The sequence below is a fragment of the Alternaria burnsii genome, assembly GCF_013036055.1.
Source record: "Alternaria burnsii strain CBS107.38 chromosome Unknown 746, whole genome shotgun sequence".
NCBI lineage: Eukaryota > Fungi > Ascomycota > Dothideomycetes > Pleosporales > Pleosporaceae > Alternaria > Alternaria burnsii.
Genome location: NW_024066109.1, coordinates 849946 through 874139, shown reverse-complemented (window position 1 = coordinate 874139; position 24194 = coordinate 849946). Strand labels below are relative to the sequence as shown.

General features: G+C 50.3%; 9 protein-coding genes across 9 annotated transcripts; 4 read left to right on the top strand and 5 right to left on the bottom strand.

Annotated features, from left to right (window-relative positions):
• Window positions 1-1714: 1714 nt before the first annotated feature.
• GT037_002853 (uncharacterized protein) lies at window positions 1715-2185 on the top strand (the record flags this gene model as incomplete). Its single annotated transcript, XM_038927900.1, has 1 exon — window positions 1715-2185. One exon carries the CDS (start codon window positions 1715-1717, stop codon window positions 2183-2185), a length of 471 nt encoding a protein of 156 aa, XP_038789178.1.
• A 936-nt stretch (window positions 2186-3121) lies between these two features.
• On the bottom strand, window positions 3122-3978 carry GT037_002852 (uncharacterized protein; the record flags this gene model as incomplete). The annotated part of the gene is made up of 2 exons (XM_038927899.1): window positions 3122-3732; window positions 3795-3978. The coding sequence occupies 2 exons, from the start codon at window positions 3976-3978 to the stop codon at window positions 3122-3124; spliced, it is 795 nt and encodes a 264-aa protein (XP_038789177.1).
• Window positions 3979-4596: 618 nt separating this feature from the next.
• GT037_002851 (uncharacterized protein) lies at window positions 4597-5715 on the top strand (the record flags this gene model as incomplete). The annotated part of the gene is made up of 1 exon (XM_038927898.1): window positions 4597-5715. One exon carries the CDS (start codon window positions 4597-4599, stop codon window positions 5713-5715), a length of 1119 nt encoding a protein of 372 aa, XP_038789176.1.
• Window positions 5716-5823: 108 nt separating this feature from the next.
• GT037_002850 (glycolipid transfer protein het-c2) lies at window positions 5824-6552 on the bottom strand (the record flags this gene model as incomplete). The annotated part of the gene is made up of 3 exons (XM_038927897.1): window positions 5824-6118; window positions 6172-6290; window positions 6349-6552. The coding sequence occupies 3 exons, from the start codon at window positions 6550-6552 to the stop codon at window positions 5824-5826; spliced, it is 618 nt and encodes a 205-aa protein (XP_038789175.1).
• Window positions 6553-7026: 474 nt separating this feature from the next.
• On the top strand, window positions 7027-8130 carry GT037_002849 (tartrate dehydrogenase; the record flags this gene model as incomplete). Its single annotated transcript, XM_038927896.1, has 1 exon — window positions 7027-8130. The coding sequence occupies one exon, from the start codon at window positions 7027-7029 to the stop codon at window positions 8128-8130; it is 1104 nt and encodes a 367-aa protein (XP_038789174.1).
• A 109-nt stretch (window positions 8131-8239) lies between these two features.
• On the bottom strand, window positions 8240-10813 carry GT037_002848 (isocitrate dehydrogenase subunit mitochondrial precursor; the record flags this gene model as incomplete). The annotated part of the gene is made up of 4 exons (XM_038927895.1): window positions 8240-9194; window positions 9509-9579; window positions 9632-10624; window positions 10727-10813. 4 exons carry the CDS (start codon window positions 10811-10813, stop codon window positions 8240-8242), a joined length of 2106 nt encoding a protein of 701 aa, XP_038789173.1.
• Window positions 10814-12060: 1247 nt separating this feature from the next.
• On the top strand, window positions 12061-14701 carry GT037_002847 (uncharacterized protein; the record flags this gene model as incomplete). Its single annotated transcript, XM_038927894.1, has 2 exons — window positions 12061-13246; window positions 14289-14701. 2 exons carry the CDS (start codon window positions 12061-12063, stop codon window positions 14699-14701), a joined length of 1599 nt encoding a protein of 532 aa, XP_038789172.1.
• A 244-nt stretch (window positions 14702-14945) lies between these two features.
• Window positions 14946-19958, bottom strand: GT037_002846 (uncharacterized protein; the record flags this gene model as incomplete). The annotated part of the gene is made up of 7 exons (XM_038927893.1): window positions 14946-15199; window positions 15254-15393; window positions 15446-15541; window positions 16399-16878; window positions 16929-17342; window positions 17399-17961; window positions 18525-19958. The coding sequence occupies 7 exons, from the start codon at window positions 19956-19958 to the stop codon at window positions 14946-14948; spliced, it is 3381 nt and encodes a 1126-aa protein (XP_038789171.1).
• Window positions 19959-20639: 681 nt separating this feature from the next.
• Window positions 20640-23463, bottom strand: GT037_002845 (uncharacterized protein; the record flags this gene model as incomplete). Its single annotated transcript, XM_038927892.1, has 10 exons — window positions 20640-20768; window positions 20822-21252; window positions 21307-21398; window positions 21453-21508; window positions 21561-21904; window positions 21954-22010; window positions 22063-22396; window positions 22451-22736; window positions 22788-22998; window positions 23046-23463. The coding sequence occupies 10 exons, from the start codon at window positions 23461-23463 to the stop codon at window positions 20640-20642; spliced, it is 2358 nt and encodes a 785-aa protein (XP_038789170.1).
• Between the last annotated feature and the right edge of the window lie 731 nt (window positions 23464-24194).

Below are 24194 nucleotides of genomic sequence, written 5' to 3'. Positions count from 1 at the left end.
GTCATGATCATAATTATCGCTAGCCTTATCCTGCTCCGGATCATCTACAATGTTATAGGGAGGATACTGAAGCGACATCATGAGAGGAATCGAGAGCACGAACTCGTTGAATTAGTGCAAGAGCGAACAAGACTGCAGCTAAGTGGCAATGATGCAGGTATACAAAGGCCAGCACAAGCATTGGCCAGAAGAAGTAGCGAAGTCTCGGTATTACCGCGGTATGGTACCGAACAAGGTGGATTGTGTGATCAATCTGTTGAGGTCAAGAAGAAGGGGAGATACAGTTATGTGGTTGCCTATCACTGGCCCGGAGGAAGTATGGATCACAGAAACAAAGAATCTGATGTGAAGGAGTGATTTGGTAGAGGTTCTGAAACAACACCGGGAGGACGCCCTGCTGGCATTGAGCATAATAACATGAAGAGACTTGATCAATGTGTTCCATCATGTTCAGTTGCCTCTTTATTGTATCCCTCACTCTTCTGCTCTCTTTGTAGCGATTTGGACATCGTACCAGCAATCCAGTGCCTAAGCAGTGTTCTGCCGAGCTCACCTGTACCTGCGCCCACACTTATGATGGATCAGTTCTACGAGATCTTTATGCTGTTTGGCATTTGTCTCGCCACCCCGCTCACGTTCTACCTTATCTTTATAGCTGTTAAGAAGCCCATGCTAGTCCGTAGCTGATCAGGTCTTTTCAAAAAATACGAGAACCTACATGGTACCGGAAAGTTTGCACGACACGGCGATCGGTTTTACTGGGTTGACGAGCAAGCTCCAGGTCATGATCGTGAGAATGAGGAGAATCGTGTGCCTAGCGTAAAGTAGGTGTAGCGGATGATTGGCGTGTAGTAAGCTACCCGCACAACTAGAATGTAAAGCTTGTTCGCGACTCTTCTGTCTTTTCAGTTAGCCGTGATTGTGCTCAAGGATAGTACTGAACAACAAAACAAATTGCGCGAAGGTTCACATACGTATGTTGTTGCTCGTCATAGCCCATGACATTTGCCATTGGCTTCACTTCTGCTCTTACTGATGTCACAATCTCTCACACTTGCGCTAGCTTTCACAAGTTTCGCTACTTTCCACCTTTTGCACCGCTTTGCGAAGCCAACTTCGTATTATTGAGCCCAATAACAAAAGAGATACTACCAACCATGGCAGATGACCCGGTACCACTGATCTGGCGCTGGATACTCTTCAAGGAGTGGCTTCGACGTCTAAGAATCAAAACGCGCAACCACCACGGTGGACCTAAGAGAAGAGATTCCCAGTCAGACCTATATTACGATTTCAGGACGACGAAACCAAGGCCAACGCAGACGGCGGAGAATGCGCATCCTGGGGTGCAGTATTATACGTAGAAGTAGAGGGACTAGTAGTGGACATGATACGTTGTGCGGAAAAGTCGAAATAATAAATCATAAGCGAAAGCGATGGGGACTAAGAGATCTGACCGAAGACCCCGTGGGTGATGATGATCTCGCTGGCCACCGCGGATACTTCTGTGAGCTGAACATCAGGTCTCATCGCAAAATCATTCTCTCAATCCAAAATGATTTCTCATCTCAAAGTCTTGTTTTGCGTTTGCTGTTCTGCTGTCAACAGCACCATAACAGTGCATAATCTGTACGTGTATCCACGACGATACACTTGCCATCCAATGCTATAACCCCATCAGTATGTCTGAGTTCAAGCTTGTAACGCTCACGAGATGGAAGTCGAAAGCATAGTGGTAATCTGCCTGATCACACTCGTAATCCTGATCGTCCAAATTGTAGTCACTCTCCGGTTGTTCTTGCACTTTCACACGGCTCACAAGAGAGACGAAGAGCAAGGTCTGCAAATCCTGGATACAAGAACTGGGTCTGGATCTGCCCATGAGGGTGCTGAACCACCACTTCGTCCTGAACCGGAAGCTCTTACAGTGCCTGGACCCGTATATCCTGCGAGCTCTATATATAGTGTCCAAAGCAACAACAGCGACTTATTTCCTGGCCCTGCAGATCGCTCTCGCTCTCGTGCGCCGGATTCATGGGACGGCACGAGTGCTGCAGGCCGGAGAAGAGATCTCAAAGAATTTCATATTGGCTTAGAGTCCGAGTTTGGAGCCCCTCCTTACAAAACAGCCAGACGTACGAAGAAGCAAGATATTTTGAACGAAATATGGGCGAGGAAAGTATGAGGCTGTTGGGTATGCGCTTAGGCTACTTCTCCTGAAGTCGCAAATAGCATGCTACACGTAGTGTATGTAGTGGTTCACAATCTTGTCGTATCAGCTTTGCACTGGTCATAGTCAACGCTCGAAGAAGGACAAATTCAAGCACCTTCCTGTCAAGAGCATCTGTCATAATCCATAATCCCAGCCGCCAAACGTCCCACACTTCCTCGTGCTTTCCCTTCTTCGTTATCAAAATCGTAGTCGAAATCTACCTCTCGTTGCCCTTGTGGGAGATTCGCAACTAGAGTATAGAATCTTCACAGGAAGAAGCATGGCATTGCCAGAATTCTTGTCGGATGGTATTGGTAGCGCGTTGCGATGATGAAGAAAGCAATCTTGTGGGCACTGGTGTCCAGCAACCCAACATCCCTAGCAGGGGATGGGCTGATGGCGACCATATCTGGGGTGTCACCAGAGAGGGAAGCGAGAGAAATTCAGTTCGGTAGGCTTGGTTGATGGATCTGTTTGTCGCATGCTGGCGGTGAGCTGGAGGCGGAAGACCAGCAAGCGGCTGCGTTTGCATCGTGTGCTGTCGAAATAAGTTCAAGCGTTTGCCCGGAAATCGGATGGCTGGCGGAGGAATTGCCTGTACATTTTGAGTATAGGCATTGCTTGAGGGGTGCTCGTAAGAGAACGAGGCATCAAACGAGTGGGTTTATGGTATGTAGTCGTTGGCGACTGTGATTAGACAGGAAGTATTTGGTTGGCGGAATAACTGGGTGCTGGATGATTGTCAGAGGAAGCTGAAGATCAAGATATTTGGATATCCTCAACTCAGAGAAATGACGGATGAAGAATATTTCGGATGGACAGCATGAAATACTGCGCTAGAAATGGTGTTGTATTTACAATTACTATACGATGGACAAGTCGGCTGTAAGAATTCAACCAGATGCCCGTCTACGCATCCTCGGGTCCCATATCAAAGAAAATGAACTCAGCGGGTTTGTCGCCCACACTCTCAATCTCGATCTTGTTTGGTCCTTTGACTCCGTCGATGTACGCGCCATCGCCTTCTCCCAATACTGTCTCTCCAATTTTGATCTGTGCCCCGCCCTGCTTGGGCTGCGACCGCCCGCCCATAACAAGATGTGCGTAAAGCTTCCTCGGCCCCTCAGCAACGACTTCGTGTACGACCTTCTTGCCCGGAGAAAGAATCGACGCGTCCATGCTAAGGTCAGCCTGTAGCCCGATGGCGCCCTTGTTCTGGTCTAGACGATCTGTGTATTCCATTATCCGGACCAGCTTGTCAGTCTTCTCCTCATCGGTGAACTTCTTCGTCTCGTAGTGTGGCTTTAGACCTCTCTTGTTCGGTTTAGCCCAGATTTGGAGGAAGTGGACTTCGGAATCGCGGTTACGGTTGTATTCGGAATGGCGGATGCCTGTGCCGGCGGAGGTGAACTGGACTTCGCCACGCTTCAGGTTCTCGAGATTGCCCATGCTGTCTTTGTGTTCGAGGACGCCGTTGACGATGTAACTGAAGATGAGGAATTCGGCGTGACTGTGAGTTCCTGAAGCATTTGTCAGTAATGATCATGGGTATAATTTAGGGATGGAGACGCCATTTGCATACCGAAACCAGTGCCTGCCTTCACCCTATCCTCATTGATAACCCTGAGCGGACCAAAGCTCTCATGTCTGGGGTCGTAGTACGACGCGAACGAGAATGTGTGGTATGTGAACAGCCAATCGTGATCGGCATGTCCGCGTTGCGACCAAGGGCGCTTGGTGACGTTCATTGAAGTCGCGGTCGACATTGCGCGTACGGTAGGTTTGATAGAAATAGGAAAAAAGATACTACGGAAGGTGCTTGAGAACGCCAGGGTGATTGCAAAAAGTCCTACAATTACTGTAAGTGCCTTTGTAGTAGTTGAGTAAGAGGTATCTGCTGTGGTAGAGCGATGTTGAGTTGGTGTGTCTGACATCATGAGAGGGGATTTTTTGGCATCGAACGTGTCTGGGGCCCTTTATAGCTGTCAGTAGATGGACGGTTAGTTTGCGCATCATGCGCATCATTTCGAAGCTCCATTTGCTTCGCGCATAGCATTTGCAATGAGTGACTAAGACGCTGTAATGCTGCTAATAGAAGAGATGTGGGGAAGGGGGAAGACGCTAAACTGATTATTGATGGATGACGGAATCGCCCCAATTCTTCATCAGCAGGATCTCATTGGACGCTTGCCGAATAGGCGCCGCGGAACTTGTCCGATCAGAGAGCACTTGCTGCAAGTCATTGTGAATTGAATATTACTTATTTACTGCCTTTTAGAGTTGACGTGCAGGTACGAGAGAGAGCTAGTGTAGCAAGATACTCACCTTACCCGTTTTCGTGCCGGGCAAGTGCGAACGTCGATTCCGGACAGGCATCTACCATCATGGCTTTGCAGAACTTTGACCCAGATGCGTTCTTTGAAGATTGGTCCGAAGAAAAGTACTCTCCATCTTGCAGTGGGAAGGTTCTCGCGCAATGTATAGGCGAGTCATTCGGCATCCCGCCTACAGACAAATACGTCTATCGGGCACAAGCAGAGACCACACTGCATGCCACACAGAGAGCTATCGAAGCGAAAAGAAGTCATGGATTGCATGGATGGTATCATGACAATGGCGGAAAACCTATCGAACCACCTCATCCCTCCCTAGAAGAAATCCAAGCTTACACATTCCTCTTCTCTCCCCAAAACAACCTCCCCACAGCGCTCAACAACTTCGCCAAATCAGCAAAAGCCGACACCCTCCGCAAAAGCATAGGAAATCACCTAAACGACCGGCTCTTCAATAAGTCCACCAATCTGATTCCTTCAAAAAGAGACCCCAAAAAACCAGCTCGACAACACAAGAACCCTTATCTGGATCTCTGGAAGTACTCGTGTGAGGAACTGGAGTGGGCTGGTCCTTTACCATCAGGTACATACACCCGTATATCTCATCACATTCTGCCAATTTTCTACCATCACTTTGGCTGCGTGGTGCCCTCGTATGCTGCCCTGCACGTCCTAGCCAAACTCGCTCAGCCAGCGAAACCGGCCAAAGAAGATGTGCTCCCGATCTTGGACATTGGCAGTGGGAACGGGTATTGGACTTACATGTTACGCAACTTCCCGATCGCTCACATCGGTACCTCCAAGCCACTCGATGTACGTGCCATCGATAACCAGATCAGCGAGTACCGCGTCTCCTGGATCAAAGACACTATCATCACAGACGGCAAGGAGTATTTGAAGAAACACGAGGGTGGCAAAGGTTGTGTTCTGTTACTCGTCTATCCTCAGGCTACAGGTGGTTTCACAGGTCCATTACTCAAAGCTTTCCAGGGTGACAGAATAGTAGTTGCGGGAACGCAGAATGGGAATGGATTTACTGGGTTTCAGGACGTGATTGTAGATGAGTGGGTGGAGAAGAATCTCAAGGCATTTGAGCTGACATTGAGGATGCCGTTGCCGAGTTTTGCGGGCAAAGACGAGGCACTTTTCGTGTTTGAAAGGAAGAAGTAGGGAAGCATCACGGCTGATGGAAGCAGAGATTGTAGCATACAGCATGTTGTAGCTGCTCATGTTCATCATTCATGTAGTAGGGTATGCTAATAGCTTGCTTGCTTTCCTCTACCACTTGGCCTCCTTCTTTGCCAAAAACGCATTCAGGATAGCGAGGAGCTTCTCCAACGCGGCGAGCCACTGTTCCAGCTCAGCCTGGACCTTGCTGTCATCATCGCCAAGCTTGCTGTAGAAGTCCTTGCGGTAAGGTGTAGCGCTCATGGCAGCGCTGAAGACGGGCTTGACCATGAAGGAGTGGTGGGGCTTGAGTGTGTTGCCGTAGGCGTCGCGGAAGGAGTCGGCGAGCTCCTTGGAGGGGTTGGAGATGTTGTGACGGAGACCCTGAGCAGTGAAGTCGAGGCCACTGTGACATGCATGTTAGTGGCATGATGTTGTCGAGTGGAGGGGATGACTTACCGGGTCAGCCACAGGAGACCTTCGGTGGCAGTGTGCTTCTTCTCCTTGAGCTCGTTCAAGCAAAGCTCCTGGAGCGTCTCTGACTGGGCTGGGGCAGCAAGCTGCCTGTCGCGGATTTTCTGCACCGTGTTAGCACCACGCTTATGGCATCACTTGAAGCTCCCAGCCTCTACGCACCTTGATGTTGCCGCTCATGTCACCCTTGACGGGCTTGAAGGCCACGGAGCCCAGGACATCGAAAAGAGTGGTGGTGCTCTCAGCAGCCTCTAGGAACTCGGTCGTCGAGATGGCACTGTCCTTTGCCTCATCGACAGGGACATCCGCGAAGCTCTTGTTGAGGGTTTGGAAGAAGGTTCCGCCAGGGGGGTATGCAGCTGCCATTTTGGAGTATGTGAGATGTGTAGTGGCGTGGAAAAAGCAATTGAGGCCTCGATGTATGGGAGAGGCGGCAGATGTTTGTATCAGAGAAAGGTGGTCTCGGCCCAAGCGGTGAGCTCTGCTCCGTTCAACACGCGTGGCTTTGGTGGGGCATGCGGCTGCAGTAAGCTAGCGCGGGGAAGGCGCGACGCACAGGGTCTCGACGAGGGGAACATGCAAGCGCCTAACTCAGCTCACGCACCTGGAGAACGTCTTGGGAGCCACTTCGGGAGGTAGAAACGTATCCGGACGTACTATGTCCTGCGCGGAGAAAGAATGTCCGATGGTTATGGCCTGCTTGTAGTATAAGACCATCGAGCTTGCTACAGTCGTCTTGCTCGTAAAGAACCATCAATCGGACCCACGATAACGTTAATCGGACCTTCTGATCCTTACCCTGACTATTCCCGAAACCTACGAGCAACGACAACCACTAAGATGCCGTCACATATCCACTCAGCAACAAACATACACCGCATAGCCTGCATTCCAGGTGACGGAATCGGAGTCGACATAACAGAAGCCGCCATCCAAGTCCTCAACGTTCTCGCCAAGACCATTGGCGGCTTTGAATTCGACTTCAATACTTTTGACTGGAGCAGCAAAAACTATCTCGAGCGAGGATGGTATATGCCACCTGACGGCTTAGAGCAGCTGAAGGCCTATGATGCCATATACTTTGGCGCAGTAGGCTGGCCCAATGTTCCCGACCACATCTCCCTTTGGTCACTCATCTTGCCGATTCGAAAGTCTCTAAACCAATATGTCAATGTACGACCTACACGCATCCTCCCTGGAACCACGTCTCCTCTATCCAATTGCAAACCCGGGGACCTTGATTGGATGATCATCCGCGAGAACAGTGAGGGCGAGTACTCGGGTCAGGGCGGTACCTCCCATGAGGAAAGTCCCCATACCATTGCCACCGAAGTGAGCATTTTCACGCGCGTCGGCATCGAGCGAGTCATGCGATATGCATTTGAGACAGCACGGTCGCGACCACGCAAGAAGCTGACCATGGTGACCAAGAGCAACGCCCAAAGACACGGCATGGTTCTCTGGGATAAAGTCTTCTACGAGGTTGCAAAAGAGTACGAAGATGTTGAAATTGACAAGATGCTCGTGGATGCCATGACCGTGCGCATGACGCTACATCCTTCTACGCTGGATACTATCGTTGCTACCAACTTACATGCAGACATCTTGTCTGATCTTGCTGCTGCGCTGAGCGGGTCGATTGGTATCGCGCCATCGTCTAACCTCGACCCTACAAGAAAGAATCCGAGCATGTTTGAACCTATTCACGGCTCTGCGCCAGATATTGCAGGCAAGGGTATTGCGAACCCAGTAGGCGCATTCTGGAGTGCTGCTGAGATGGTGCGATGGGTTGGCGAGGACAAGGCAGCGGATGGGCTCATGAAGGCGATTGAGAATGTCACCGCAAGAGGGGTCAAGACGAAGGATCTTGGTGGCAGTGAGAACACCAAGGGCGTCACAGATGCGGTATGCGCCGAGATTGAGACACTCTTCAAGAGTGGCTGAGTGGCGTCAGCATGAACGACTGCGCAATATGAGATATATGTACATACCCATCACCAACACAAATCATACCACTTGTATGCCAATTTTATATGCAAAGAGTATCTTACTCTCACTCCAAGAACAGCTCAGGAGCATCAGGCCGTCCCTCCACGACCCTACTTCTCATCCGCTTCTCCCCCTTATTCCGCTCATCGCCCACCTCTCTCAATCTCCACCAGTCCCTCCAAACCATTACAGCCTTACCTTGAATCAAGCCCTTGCTAACAGGCCCAAAGTCGTTGCTATCCAAGCTCTTCCTCCAATTATCCCCTTCGAGCCATACATGTCCATATGGCACAACCACCTTGCCCACTTCTGGACCATCCCTCGCCGCTATACTGTCCTCATCATGATCTACCAGCCCATCCGGTAAACCCTTTAACCTCGTCTCATAGACTTGCGGATCAAGCGCATATCCCCTTGCAGGATAAACTGTATCTCCTTCGATAGCGACAATGCGTTTGATACCCATCTCGCCTGGTTTATGCGGTTTCCAAAACGTTACGACGTCACCACGTTTTACGCTCCAAAACTCTTTTTTGCTTGCTTCAAGAACTGTACTATAATCAATCCTAGCATGGTACGGTATCACAATGACGTAGTCTTCTCGACCAGTCTCGTGCGCATCCGGGCTGAGTGTAGGTGCCATGGAGGAACCGCGGACGTGCTGTATCTCGAACCAATTGTCGCGGATGAAGAGCATGGCGCAGATGGTCGCGACACCGTTTATGCCCCATTTTATGTAGCGTCGGCCTGTGCGGGCGCGGCTGGTTTCATGCCATTGGAGTGGTGGAGGAGGAGGAAGACGACGACGGACGGGGCTTGAAGGTGATGCCGAGGTGGATAGGGATCGCAGCGGGGCTCGCGGACCTGGATTTGCCAGTCTGATCGGTAGGGAAGGCCTCACATACTGTTTCGGCGTAGCAGGAGGTTTTGTAGGGAAACGGATGGGAGGTTTGGGTGGCATTGGAAAGATTGGCGTTGCGACGGGGTCGTCGAAGGCGAAGCGAAGTTGCTCGGCAATACTTGCTCGCGTTGCGTCTGTGGACGCACATGCAATGTGCCCGCCATGTTTCTTTGGAGAGCTATAAATTTATCACCCACGTTTTGCACATCTAGTTGTCGCATGGCTATGATATTGCTAGCTCAAAGGCGCTGTTTTAAAGCACATGCAGATTGGCGCAAGCTGACAAGTTGATGATAACGTGGAAAGTTCAAGAGGTATCGGCGTATATCTAGCTAAATGGCAGCTATAGTACAAGGACTAGTACATATCCACAGCATGCAATCGCTACCATTCGGTCGTTTCAATGCTCGTCAAATCCATAATTTAATCTACTTCAGGGCCTTGATGACAGCGTCGGCGTACTCAAAGGTCTTGGCCTTGCCACCAAGGTCACCGGTGATGGTCTATAGAAGGATTAGCAAAAATGCTCGTTCCAACGTGGTGGATGCAACTTACCTTGCCCTCGGCGAGAACTTTGAAGATGGCCTGCTCGATGTTGCTGGCCTCCTGGGTGAGACCCATGTGTCGCAGCATCATGATGGAGCTGAGAAGAAGCGCGGTGGGGTTAGCGAGCTGCTTGCCAGCAATGTCGGGCGCGGAACCGTGGACAGCCTCGAAGATGGAGCAGTTATCGCCGATGTTACCAGAGGGAGTAAGACCGAGACCACCAATGAGACCAGCGCACATGTCGGAGAGAATGTCTCCGTACAAGTTGGGCATGACGAGGACCTTGTCGTTGTAGGGGACAGGGTCGGTAACCATCTTCAAGCAGGTGTTGTCGAGCAGCTCGGCGTCGAACTCAATGTCGGGGAACTCCTTGGAAATCTCGCGGGCGGTGCTGAGGAAGAGACCGTCGGACATCTTCATGATGGTGGCCTTGTGGACAGCGCGGACCTTCTTCCTGCCAATGTCGCGGGCGTGCTGGAAGGCGTATCGCAGAACGCGCTCAGAGGCCTCGCGGGTGATGAGCTTGATGCTCTGTACGACGCCATCGACGACAATGTGCTCAATGCCAGAGTACTCTCCCTCGGTGTTCTCGCGGATCAGGACGGTGTCGACGTTGTCGTAGGGCGTCTTGTAGCCGGCGATGGATCTGCAGGGACGGACGTTGGCGAAGAGGTTGAAGGTGCGGCGCAGGGTAAGGTTGAGGGAGACGTGGCCCTTGCCAATAGGCGTCGCAAGCGGGCCCTTGAGGGCGACCAAGTTCTTCTTGACGCTGGCGATGGACTCGTCGGGGATGACCGTCTTGCCGTCCTCGTTCAGGCGCGGGGTGACGTCGACCGACTCCCACTTGATTGGGACGTTGGCGGCCGAGTAGATGTCCTTGACCGACTGCGCAATCTCGGGACCGATGCCATCACCCTCGATGAGAGTGACTGAGTATTTGCCGTCGCTGCCCTTGGTTCCGTGGAACTTGGCCACCTCGGAGGCGTATGTTCGGGCGGAGACCTATGCCGCGGTCAATACTATTCAACATGCCGTCGCCTGGAACCTGCACGCCTCGACGTGTCGAGGCGCAAGACTCGTCTGTCCCGCTCGCTGGAAGCTCACCTGGGAGAGCGCGGGCGCCCATCGGGAGCGGTTGGCCTGGCGCAGGCATTGGCGCGCTGGGGCGGCGAAGGAACGAGCAGCCAACATGTTGAGGGTATCGCAGTGTGGCTACAATCCAATTGAAGCTACACTTTTGCTGTGGAAGTCGTCAAGGTGGGTTGGTCGGCGGCGGGAGGGTTGCGCAAAGCTCGGATACAGAAAAAGAAAGCTCCACCGGCCGCGGGATGTCTTCGTGCGTCAAACCGGTACCTTCCGCCTCCCTGCATTCACTCCTGCGCCCTCGGTTAACACCTCGCCTCTTATCTGCTCGCCATGTTCCTGCCGAATATCAATAACACCACCCGCTTGAAACAAAGCATCGCGACGCTGCATCTTGCGTCCAACACCACTCGGCGCAACGGAACCACTTGACTAAACCCTCTGTCACATGCCAAGTTTGTCACTAGGTTGGCCGTGTCATCTCGGCATGTCTGGATTTCACTTGCACGATTCAAGATCCTGATTCGCATGTTGCAAACAACAAAACAGTGCCATAGTATCATCTTGGGTTGAGACAAAATATCTTACTCGCTGCAATCACATGCAAATCCCTCACCAAGAGCAGCATACAGTAGAACCACACGTCCGCCCATTCCTTCCTCTCAATGTAGCACAGCGGGCTGCGGCCTCCGAACCCTCTCCTGCATCTCCTCCTCGCTCATCCTCAAACCCGACTGTGAATTAGTCAAAGTCGCTGAAGCACGCTTCCTACCACGCCGATCCAGCGCAAATACAACAATTGGGTAAAGAAGAAGACCTGCACCGGCTATGGCGCCAAAGACTAAGAAGCCAAGAAATATGCGAAATTCAGTACTGGAAGTGTCCGGAGGATGAGGAGGTGTGGGGAAGACAGAGGTGGTGTTTTGTAGAGTAATCGGGTGGGTGTTGTTATTACTTGCAGCTCTAGTTGCCATCGCCGTGAGTGTTCTGGCCGTCTTCGCGTGGTATGCCAATATGAGTAGCAGGCAAAAAGAGAACTTTTGAAGGAAGGCTTGAGCAGCTTAGGGCCGTTGAGCCCGACGTTGTGAACATACTCACCTGGCGGTCAGTCACTGTCGCTGTACAATACCCAGTCTTCGTATACAGCGTTTTCTGACTTACGACTTATGATGAACTTCTGTCCGTCTCTTTCCTCAGGCCCTGCCACCAGCTGATACCGAACCAGACGAAGCAGCTCGACGACAATATTGACAACGACTTGAAAATTATTAGATCCACGACACTGGAGGACCTAACAACCAAGAACTGGAACCCGTCGAAGATATCCTTGTCAACGTAGTTTTCTACCAGGTAGAATGGCTGGCTTTATCTGGCCTGGTGCCAGTCCAAGCAACGCTCCGACTGCCTCTGCCTCGTTGGCTATAGGCTCGTCCTCTACAACATCTACAGCAACTTCAACAGCATCAGACGAAGGCGCATTCTTCTCTCCTGGCGTCTCCGCCCCTGTCACACCCACCTCGACCGCACTAGATTCTGGTACCTTTTACTCATCATCCATTTCTGTATCGACTTCCACTGCATCAGATGAGGGCACATTCTTTTCTTCAGACATCCTGGCATCTGCTACTAGTCCTACGGTAGTTACCTCGACTGCACTAGACTCCGGTGTCTTCTACTCATCTGATGTCTTTACCTTGACTTCAACGGCATCAGATAACGGAGCATTCTTTTCCTCCGATACTCCTACATCCACTGTTGATTCGCACCCCGGTATCCATTGTCTCCCAACCGCACACCTCGACAACCCTCTGAACCCTAATGTGGCACCGCCGATTGATGCTGTGCCATCATTCGTTAACTACAGCACACCACCAATTGCATCACTTGAAGTTGCCGGGCTTGCTTTCGACCGTGGAACACCATTTGAAATGCCCAATCTTACGTCTTCAGGAAAAGACATGCCTACAAGGTTATCATCGGTTTTGACAAAGCGGGCCGTTCCCAGGATCGCGAGTAACCCAGGTTCGATTCTCGGCGCTGTGGTAATCGTTCTGGGTATCGTTCTTGCGTTGTTCTTGTCAGTCAAGTACTGTTTGCGCAGAAGTTCCGGGCTCCACGACTTGGAAAAGGGAAATTACCCGTACACCCGCGGTCGTCGTCGCTACCGGGATGGTTCACCTTCAGTCACTCGTCCTGATGACATTCCAATCTCCGAGGGCTATGGCATGGATCCCGTCGATCTTGCTCGCGCTCAGAATTGGCAGGACGGTTTCTCTGAGAAAGGTGTGCATATTACCCGAGACTGTGTAGATCGAGCCATTAGCGCTGACAACTTTCAGTCGATTCCCATCTCCGGAGGCGGTAACGGTGGCACGTATGTATCTCCGCAGCTTCCCAGCTCCATTCCAACACGCAAGCTGGTACCTAAACCCCGTCCTGTAACCCAGCTGCCGGTGCCCTCATCCGACTCGCGCCCTCTAGATATAATTGATCAGCCAGTCTCCCCGTTGAGTTCGGACGATGGACAGATTGATCACAATCGTACGCGAGAATACAACATTGTCTCACCTCTTAACTCGCCTACAATGCGTCGTGGTCCTTTTGGGTGGTTGTGAGGGTGCACCCGAAAATGTGGTGTGGTCGCTGAAGATGAAACACAAGCAGTTGTCAGAGACGCGTTTTCAGCGGGTGGACCTCGGGGTTTTGGGTTTCGCACATTTATCCTGCAATCTTGCTTTTAATCCTAATACTCGTTACTTCAAACACAGTGATTAGTTCTTCCCATCAACGTTCCTTTCTCTATATTACTTTTTCTGGGTTTCATTGTTCTTATCACGGCTTAACTATCGTGAACCACCCTTCGACATTTCACTCGTACACCCTCATTCAACAATTCACCCACAGTCGTTACTACGTATATTTTCGCAACCGGATAATATTCCCACCACGTTCTTTACATAGATAATACAACATGCCAGCGCTTAAATTCCAGCACCGCGCGGAACCCATCAACGCCGAAGACCACAAAATCGGTCCTATTCCCTTACCATGGTTTATTCCAATGTGCATTTTTGCGCCGTCTTTCCTCGCATTTGTAGTATGGGTATTTTACCTGCAAACCGTGAAGCGATATCAAAACAAGAAGCAACTACAGGCGCAACAAGAGCAGGAGCGCATGGCGAAGAAAGAGGTAGAGACGCAGATGCAACAGTTCATTGGGACCAGCGCAAATAGCGCATATATTCGCGCACCAGAAAGAGCGATAAGGAGATAGAGAGACTGAGGATAAGCCAACTCTATAAAGATGTAATCTTATGGCAAGAGAGAAGTGGGTTAGGCGAAGAACGGTGTCCTATGCCGGCTTCAAAATGCGCAAACCAGCAGTGAGTAATACACACTGGCTTCAAGGATCCTACGCTGTTTACTCACAAGATAGTTCTAGAGTCTTCAAAGCGAATATTGTGAATGCAACATGTCTCGCAAGTCTTTACATCACATCGGCACCTGATCTACAAGAGACCTTTGGAGTCTCTTCACCACATTCCATCATTCTCTCTCGACACATCATAGAATACTCTCAAAGTCGGACTTTCAACCACCTTTGTATCCAAAGAACTCCATCACAACAACATGCCACCATTCTACCCCTACATTCCCAGCGCCGTCGCGCCCACGCCAACCCACGACTGCAACTGCGCGCCTTCTATGTCTCCCGTCTCTTTGCTTACGTCGAAGGTCACATCGCCAGTAGACTCCGTCCCAACATCCTTCTCGACATTAGTGTCCTCACACACTATTGAGGACATCTTGCACCGAATCTCCGCGGCAGATACCCCTGCTCAACCTACCTCAACACTTGATTTGGTTATGAAAGCAGAAGCCCCCGGATCTGATGGTGGCGGTATATCGACTGGTGCTACTATCGCCATCATCATTGGTGGGCTCGTCTTGCTGTTCGGTATCGCTCTCGTTGTGGTGAAGGTGCTTCGTTATTGAGTAAAGAGGGAGGCGTGTTGTGAAAAGTTGTTGGGAAAGGAAGGGGCTAGACTAAGCAGAGAGTTCCATGGTTGTATAGCAATGAGGTTATTGTTTTGCTAGATATTGATCAAATGTGACAATGAATGCATGACTAGATCTTTGCGGCTCTTGTTTGGCCTTTTCCTCCCTAGATGGCAAGCGATATGACTTTCAATCATCTTCTACTATTACTGAACGACGTACCGCTTTGAGCCATACATGTCTATTTTCGCTGCTGTAGTGTCCTAGACGCATCTTCAGATGCAGTCCATCCTTCCATGTCGATGCCAAGATCTTCGAGCTCCGCGTTCAAGTCATGTCGTGGCCTCTTTGACTTCCTGACATTTTGGCCGTTATTACTGTCGGCGCTAGACGGGAAGCCATCCTTTTGTCGCTTTGTGTTACCAGGAGGCAGGATTACCGATCGCTTTCTTTTGCCAGTATTCTCACTGGGTAATGAGGAGTGAGCTGATAGTGCTGATATGAGTAAAAAGAAATGTCAAATGTAAGATGTGGTATATGGAAACTTACTATCATCTTCCTCATCATCTGAGTCTGCGACAACACGTCGTTTTCGTGCAGTGATTTCCGATATGACTTTGCTCTTCCCCGTTTTTCTACGTTCAATCCGGTCTCTAGTAGGTGAATCGCTGTTCATCCTCAGTGCTTTCCTGGTGCCGTGATCAGTGACTATGATGACGACCTGAAGTGTACCGGGCTTACTGTGCCGCATGGTTCACCATTCTGTACTCGTCCTCGGGACTTATTTTTTGGTCATCCTGGAGCTCCACAATCGCAGGGACGAGAAATTTGCCAGCTCTACGATTGATAACATCCAGATGAGCTACTGCAGCGCGGAATGCAGCCTTCGACGGCCTTGTTCTTCTCCTAGGAAGGCGCCTTGGTTTAGTAAATGAGAAATCGGGGCATTGAACTGCCATGACGAGTGGTTGGAGTACGATCAATGATCAACCTAGTATAGTAAGACTTATAAGTAACAAAATCATAACTCAAAGGGAGAGATGATGAATACCACCCGTCTCACGGGAAAAGCGAGATGAATGAGAGCTTGCTACTCCAAGGTAAGAGAAATTGCTAGTCGCAAGATTCGTTTGCGCGTGGACTTTGATTTATCTTTGTTGTCTTACCTCCAAGACTACCAAGTTTTGGCAAACATTTGACAAGAAACAGAAAGGATAAGAAGGTTCTAAAGAACGAGTGCAAGAAAGACGACGTCGCAAAGTTATGACTGAAACCTAGCTCTTCATATGCACTCTGTACCTTCAGGTCAATCCTGCTCTATCTGTATGCCATACGAATCGGCCATGTCATCATTTATACATTATACCTCTTCTGATGTGCAGAATGCGGCTGCACATCTATATCTATATCTATATCCAGTTGGTCGTCAATATCAAGTATCTCAATGTCGCTATCTTCGCACCTGTCATGGGCATGAGTGTTGGTAGAGTGGCTGGAGCCATCAGACATCGGAGTCGAGATCGTAGTGAATGACGTTGTCCGGAACGATAAAGTCGCGGTCGCTGCTGGTTTCTCTTGCATGCGAAGGATTCGCGAATGTTGATCTTGCTCGTTTGGTGCCTTCGTTTGAGCGATTTTTCGTGTTTGACTTTGTACTTCCAGTTGCTCGAGCAGAGCCCTTTAAACTTCTGGACCTTGTAGCTTTCAAAGTTGGTTTCGATGGGCGAGCTGCTGTGGCAGTGTTGAATTTGGTGTATGGCTCGTCGTCATCCCATTCGAATGCTGGATTATTCGGATCTATCTTGACCATGATTTCATCACCTTCCTTATCCAACGCAGATCGATACCGTATTGTTGGTGTCTCGCTCATCCTAATAGCTTGTTTCCTGGCTCGAGGTAAGTCGCCTTCACTATCGACAATGAGGTGATAGAGATCCATGACAGCAAGCGCCGGTGCTACAGCCATCGGTTGAGCGACTTTGCTTCTCATATTGAAGTCATCAATATCCAGGAGACTCATGTTCTTACTCCCATGCTTGCATACCGTAAGAGGCTTGGCTCTCGACTCGGTCCCCCAGGGAGTAGACGTGTTGGATCTTCTATGAGTGGGGAGTCGCGAGGTCTTGGCATCAGCCATCATGGTCGATGGGACCCTTGAACTAGCGTTCGAACATCTACTATTGATTGTTAGAAAGGTTATGATGCTTTCGAACTCGTCACAAACCCAGAGTCAGTGCGCGGCCCTTGTGTTCTCATGTTTCCCTCATCTGCTGTAGTAGCATTGTGGAACCGACGTCGTTTGCGACATACGACAGGCTTGTGAGTTGCTGCTGCTTCTCCACGACTAAGGGGGCTTTGGACAGCATCCGAAGACGCGTCTCGGTACGCGAAGGTGCTTACAGGACTCTGTGTCTTTGTCGTGCCTTGCAAAATACTTCTTTCCTGATGCCTCGTGCTGCTGGTAGACGCGGGTGAAGAGTGGCGCGGAACGCAGTTTTTGGGCGCAAAGGTGTTTTGGGGTGGCGTATTGACGCTTCCATTCAACGCATCTTGGTTCCTTTGGGATTTTTGAAAATCATGATGAAAGCCTCCTAAAGTCGGATCGACGAGTGAGATGGCAGGATGATCACGGGCCAAACTACTATTGTTAGCATTGATCTGAGATGCATTATGTGTACTACCTATCGAACTTACCGCGAAGGAGTTTTTGCTGGCGCATCATCATCGCTATCGAGCGTGATTGGTAAACTGTGTGAGGCGCCTACTCGGATACTGGGCTCGCTTTTGGAGCCGGCTTGGGATATCTTGCGAACAGATATTTGAGGTTTTCGCTTTGCTCGACCGCGCTTTTCTTTCCCTGTCACCGGGCCCATGTTGATCTTCTTAGTGCTGCGCTGGAAGCCCATACTGTTTTGTTGCTGGCCGGCAGTCTTAAGCTTTCTCTGCGTAACAAGATGATCGAGCTTTGACAGCTCCAGTAACGATGCAGTGTAAAATCGCGGCGGTCCGCATTGTGTTCGCAAATCGTTGTCACCTGTAAGACAACTCTGATATTGGCTGTTCAGGCCGTAAGGTAACAGTATGTATGATGAGGTGTGCATGAGAAGATAGGTAGGGGAATAGCACAGGAACAGTATCAGGGCATGCCGAAAGTGAAAGTGAGATTGAACGAGCGTTATGGCGCCGGAACCAAATTTTCGGAGAGCGGTATCGTTGCGGATAAAGACAAGAGAGCAGCGGTGTTTGCACATTGGACGCTAACACGAGGAATGCACGAGACGATCGTGCACGCACACATCATCTACCTTACTGCACAACGGCAGCATCATAAAGTCTCCAAAGTTTGATTCACCAGTCGTCAAATGAGTGCAACATACAACGCGTCTCGTTCTGCGAGACAAAAAAGAAAACCCTTAGCAATTGATGGGTGAGCGAGGCGGCGTAGAGGTTGTTAAAGACACTGAGAACGATATATAGCAAAAGGACACGAATAATAGTCAAAGACGCAGGACATCGGCTTGTAAGGGAAGAGCGCCGTTTCGAAATGAGAGTCAAAGAAATATGCGCCGCCTTATCAACCTACTCTTGCGCACGACGCTCAAAGTATTCGCGATTCACCAACCACTGCGACAGATGACTGTTGATGCGGTCTATTACAGCGACATTAGTCGCGTTCAGACGTATGTTCTTACGCACGTATCCAACCTGCTCACTTTCAATAGTACTGACTTCCTATATATCGCTCGATCGCTTCCCCACCGTACTTTTGAACTCCTGCGCGTTTCAACCCTTCGGAGATCTGTGGCTTTGGTACCCATACCCCAGTCTCACACGCGTAGTAAATCCTCCTGTGATCTTTGTCTTCCGGCCCTTCATCACCCCACTCCGCTCTCTGACCCGGCGCGTGATATGAAATGTGCAGTTTCCCTGTCTTACCCACCATATCAGATGTAAGCATGAAGGACTCGAGGACTGGCATTTGAGTAACTGCTTTTGCGAGCGCGCCGAGAAAAGGATCGAAGACCTCTGGGTCGGGGTGCTGCCGGAAATCTGCCCAGCTGAATTCGCGTGTATCGACACTTCCAATAACTCCGTGCTCGGGGTCGTCGTCAGAATCGTAGGCCGGTGTTGAACCAGTGAAGTACCATTTACCAGATGGAGCGACCATGTCAAATGTGATGTCAAGCGACTTCAAGTGTGGCCAAGACGGTGGAACCGCGTTTTCATCTGATGGCCAAAATAGCGTGGGGTCGACGTGCGCACTCAAAGTGAGAGTTGTAAGACATTGTGAGAAGGTTCGGATTGATGAACTGAACGGGTCGTATGTGTAGCCTTCTGGCACAATGCTCGGAACTGTGTACCTCTGGTCTGAAGGAGTGCAGTGGTATAAGACAATGTTGGCAGAATTGAGCGAGCGGAAATGCGTCTTCGAGAGCTTGTTGGCAAATTCAGCGCGCGCCTCAGCGCGCGCCTTGGGAGATGTTGCCGACTCCCACTCCGCATCAAAGTCTGAATCCAATGAATCCTGATCCGACCCCGCGTCAGAATCAGCCTCGCAGTCTGGAAACTCCCAGTCCACTGTCCTGAGCTCCGGCAGTGCCACACCTAAATCTGGTGCAACGCTTGGGGCAAGTTTTCGCCCGCCCCAATTCTCGATAGTGAGATGCTGCACATTAGATAATGTAGGCAGATTCTCGGGTTGCACAAGGCGCAGGTGCGAGTCTGCCCAACGAGCGGACTGGATATCCCTGCATTCACCAAGCTCAATCTGGAGCTCATCCACTTCCCGAGAGTCTGTTGGCGACGAAGCTCCCACAATGTCGAGCCGCACCCCGTTCTTCACACCATTATCTTCCCAGGTTCGCAACGCGGTGAAAAGATCGCTAATAGCTTTCGTAAATGCCTCGTTGTTGGCATGCTGATCAAGTCGTGACTCCTTGTGTTCGTATGCTTCTTCCGAATATGTTGGCAGTTCCGCTTTGAAACTGATCCAGGAGAGGTACTTGCGACGATTTCCTGTTACAATCGACTGAAGCGATTCGAGCTCATCGCTCTTGACACCTAAACGGTGAAATGTAATGGTCTCAACTGCTTCCTTCCAAGTGCGATTGAGAATGGCAAGGCGAGGAAACTGAGATGGCGCACCATCGGGCTTGAAAGATTGTCCTATCGCCCAACGCCACTTTTCTTGGTCTGGGTAACGCTCTGCGAACCACACTATACGATTGATCAGCTCCTGTGGCAGTTTTTCCATGGCGTGAATGAGGTAGGAAAGGAGCGCACCATTGTTGCAGGAACGCTGTTGAGTAGGTACACAGGAGTACCGAGGCGCTAGCAAGGGTTTCCAAACAGACTAACGGTGTGGCGCCTTATGATTGATCGCCATTGATTTGATCGTCAGGTGAAAGGTGTCTCATGAGTCTGAGATCTTATCACAAGTGGATTAGCTCTCCGAACGACAAGAGTGTTCGATTGTTATCATATTGACCCTTGAAGATGTGCCCATTCGCCGCAGCGAAGTCACATAAGGCTATGATGTTTTAAGTCCTTGTTGCACAAGCGCGGCAATTGTCTTCGAGAATGCTAACATGTAGATATCCAAAGATAATTACACGGAACATCCATTCAGCTCCGGCAACACGGGGCTTATATATACAGCGGTCTGGTGCGATATTCATGGTTGAGAAAGCCATGGTCGACAAGAATCGTCCGACACCGGCACAACAACGCCATTTCCAGCTTGTCCAAGCAAGTCAAAGCTTTGACAAGAGACATCTTGATTGCCGGCACCAGCCGTTCCAATACATGTGGGAGGTGTGATGGGATATGATCTCTAGCTACCGTGAGGCGCATTGCCTACGCAGACAGCTAAGTGCTGCTCCAAGAACAACGTTACAACAGACGAGTGTGGCATATCGCACTCGTACGTATCTGTTCATGCGGCTACTCCAACACAGTACCAGTAATCTTTCCAGAATGAACTGCCACAAGCATTGCCATTATCCAAAACTGCATTCCAAGCATATAGTTGCGCATCAGATATCCCGTTTCGTTCAGCGAACAACTACAATTTGAGTTAGTCTTGGAGCGACACAGAATTGTATTCCGTAGACCTACAGCACACCAGTCTCCTTCCTGCGCCTGAGCAACTTTGTTGCATTCTTTGATCGCGTTGTTTGCTTGATTTGGCGAAGGGATGACGAAAGCACTGGGAGTAGGCGATGGTGGAAGAGCTGATCTGCTCACGCTGATCGAATCCGAAGTTCCAACACAGTATGCCGATCCCTGCCAAAAGTTGTCGCGGCAATCATTCGACACGGCGGGGTTCCAGGCATAAAATTGCTCTAAGGTGATGAAGTATTTGTTCGCAAGAATCGAGCAATCATCACCTTTCTCGACTATGTGCCATCGAACACAGTTTGCAGGCTGTCCAGTGTGGGTCGGTGCGCCAGGTCCCGGTGCAACTGTACTGCTAGGAGCAACGGAGGTTGGACTAATGCTCGTAGCGGGCGGTGGGGCATTGGGAGACTTGACGCAGTACGCCGTTTCTGTTCCTCGGTCAGCATGCGCGATAATTTTCCAGGGAATGAAAGGTGTCTCACCGGTCCAAAGATTTGCACAAGTTGAGCCTACAGCCGGATTCATCTTGAAAAATTGAGCCAAGGTGAGATCGAACAAAGCCAGAACATCCTCGCTAGCAGAATATGTGAGTGCTTGAGCTTTTCGACGTGTTGTTAGAGGCACTGACCAAGTGAAACCTTCAGACACATCCCTGAACTCAGTACAGTTTGTGTCAAAACCTTCCTGTTTTCCAACTATTAGCTAGAGTGTGTCGAACGTGCGAACTTGTGCTCACTCTGATCGGGAAATCCAATGATGTGCCTACTTCGGGACTGGCCTTTGGCGGCTCGAAATAGAACCTTCCACAATAGCGAACTCCGGGTTCGAAGCTGCAACTGAGAGCTTCTGTATCGTTGCCGAGTGAAGGGTTCCAGGTGAGCAGTTCGGACACCTCTACGCCGTATACGTCTGCAGCCAAATCGCATTGGTGGCGATAAAGAGTTCCTGTTATGTCACTTTCCATCTGTGATGCGTCGAAGTACTGGTAACAATCGTCTCTTGTATCAGTCGCAAGGCTCAGCTGTGTGGGCGTAGATGTTGTCGTAGCAGGTTTAGTGGGCGTAAAAGTGACTTTGGTGACTTCATACAGTCAGTATGTGACGCACAATATGCATGGTGAAATACGTACAAGGTAGTCCGGAAGGACCGGGAGTGTGGTAGCCAGGTCGCCCTGAGTAGGTGTTGACTTCAGTCGGTCAGCCGAAAACTTCGATCATCTAGTGTATCAATGTACTCACTGTCTCCGACTGGCGCTACACAATAACTGATATCTAACAGCAGATTGGTGCAGTTCGCGTTGATGGATGGGTTCAGGAATACGAAATCAGCCATTGCTATCGCATACCTCATTGTCACGAGGTTGCAATAGTCTCCGCTCTCAACGTTATACCACTGCCCACATTGTCGATTTGATTCGTCCTTCGCATTGGTGGGCACGGGTGCTGCGCTGACGGCTGTACTTGGTGCCAGAGGTGGCATAGCTGGGGGAGTGACATATGCTACACCAGGATTGGAGACGCAAATAGAAGTCCCGTTCATCTTATATAGATTGTGGCAGCCAGCGTTAATGATCTAGGTGCGTCAGAACAGTAGTAGAGAAGCGAGATCTGCGCACCATGCACTTACCGGATTCCAGGCTTTCAATTGCGCGATGGTGATGTTATTAGAGCTAGCCATGAGCTCGCAGGTGTCCGCAGGTTGTACAGTGTAGACTTTGCATGTGTTCTTGATGCACAATTTGCCATTTTGTGGGAAATCGGCGCAGTAAGCAGTAAGAGAATTGTCTGAAAGCAGCCAGGCTGTTCCTATGCTCTGAGACTTGGATATTTTGTAGCAGTCATCGCCGGTCTGAATATCGTATTCCTCGCCACTGCAGACCGATGATGTTGGTGTGGGACTAGCAACTGGAAGTCTGCATAGAGTTAGCATGGACCTTTGAACAACTATACATGTTTTTACTCACTGTGGGAAGGGTAAAGACGAGATAGACAATGGATAGCCCGTCACACCACAACTAGATGTTTTTGACTCGTACAAGGAACTCTCTCGAATTTGAGGTCCGTCGTAGTACGGACTGCCAGCCTGCTTCTGCAGATTTTTGATGAAACACAAATCGCAGGGTCCAGAGGCTTGCACGCCGCTTGGTGGCTCAGTGTCCCAGCCCATTGGGCTTTCTGTGTTGATTAGAATGATTTTGGAATAGGTGTATCGGTTTACCTACGTCCTGGATCTGCTTGCATGGCTGCAGCGACCGCAACTACATTACACCAGCGACCCGCGTCCTTGAGGCAAACAAGATCGTGGTTGAATCGCATAACATTGGCAATCAAGTCCAGTGGTGCACCATCTATCTCATCGTATGCCGTCCAAGTTTGCCCGGTGCAAGCTGTGGCGATGCTTGCTTCATACTGCTGGAGAGCAGTAACGCAGGCGCTTGTGCATGCCTTTTCCAGCACCGAGGGGGGATAGTAATATCCAATAGCAAAACTAGCCACGGTGGGAGGACATTCTTCAACGTCTGTAAGAAGGGCCGTCGCACAATCACTGGTCAGATTGGATGGAATAGTATTGTTACTGAAGAAGGGTATCGCAATGGCCGATGGGAGATACCAGAGGGGTAGCAGAAGCCGCAGCAACATTCTGGGACTATGCGAACGCGTTCTTGTGTAAGAGTCAGTATCGTCGTGTAAGATGTCTAAGACGGTCCACGGAGGACGTACTCACAAGGACAATTGCAACCAAGAGCGACGATGCAGGGTGATTCTATTGCAATTCACACCGAGGCATGAAAGCCTATACAGCCGCACTACATGGGGCACCTAATCCCTCGGCATTCCATCCTGATCATCATCTGGCGCCGGTGCGGGTTGCATAAGTCTTGTTGAGTATTAGCAACATGAAAGACCCCAAATCTGTTCATCAACAGGCTAAAAAGCGAGCCGTGAGGATGGAGCACTCGGCGCGGCCCGAATCCGGATGGAACGCCTGGTGCCAAGCATAGACCCTGAAGCTTGGCACCACTGGGAGTCGGAAGATCAGTGAGCTGCAAATGTTTTATCCACTGACAAGATTTACGCCCTGCAGATGTTCAGTATTAGCTTTGTCCTTGTAATCTCCACCGCTTCGATTGATTTCTCGGTCACAAGGTTGTCATGCCTACTTTGAGAGTACGACCGCGCTTCAGCCATTCCAACCTGAGCGGCGATCCCGTGGCGAGAAGGACAGGCTCGGCCGCCGCTGGGACGGCCTCTATGTTACAGCACTGCGCGCTAACAACTCATTCGATTTGGAAAGTACCTGGAGACATGATAGTTCACCAACTACCTGGTATTGCAGGCATATCTTCCGAACGACAAGATGACACTCATTC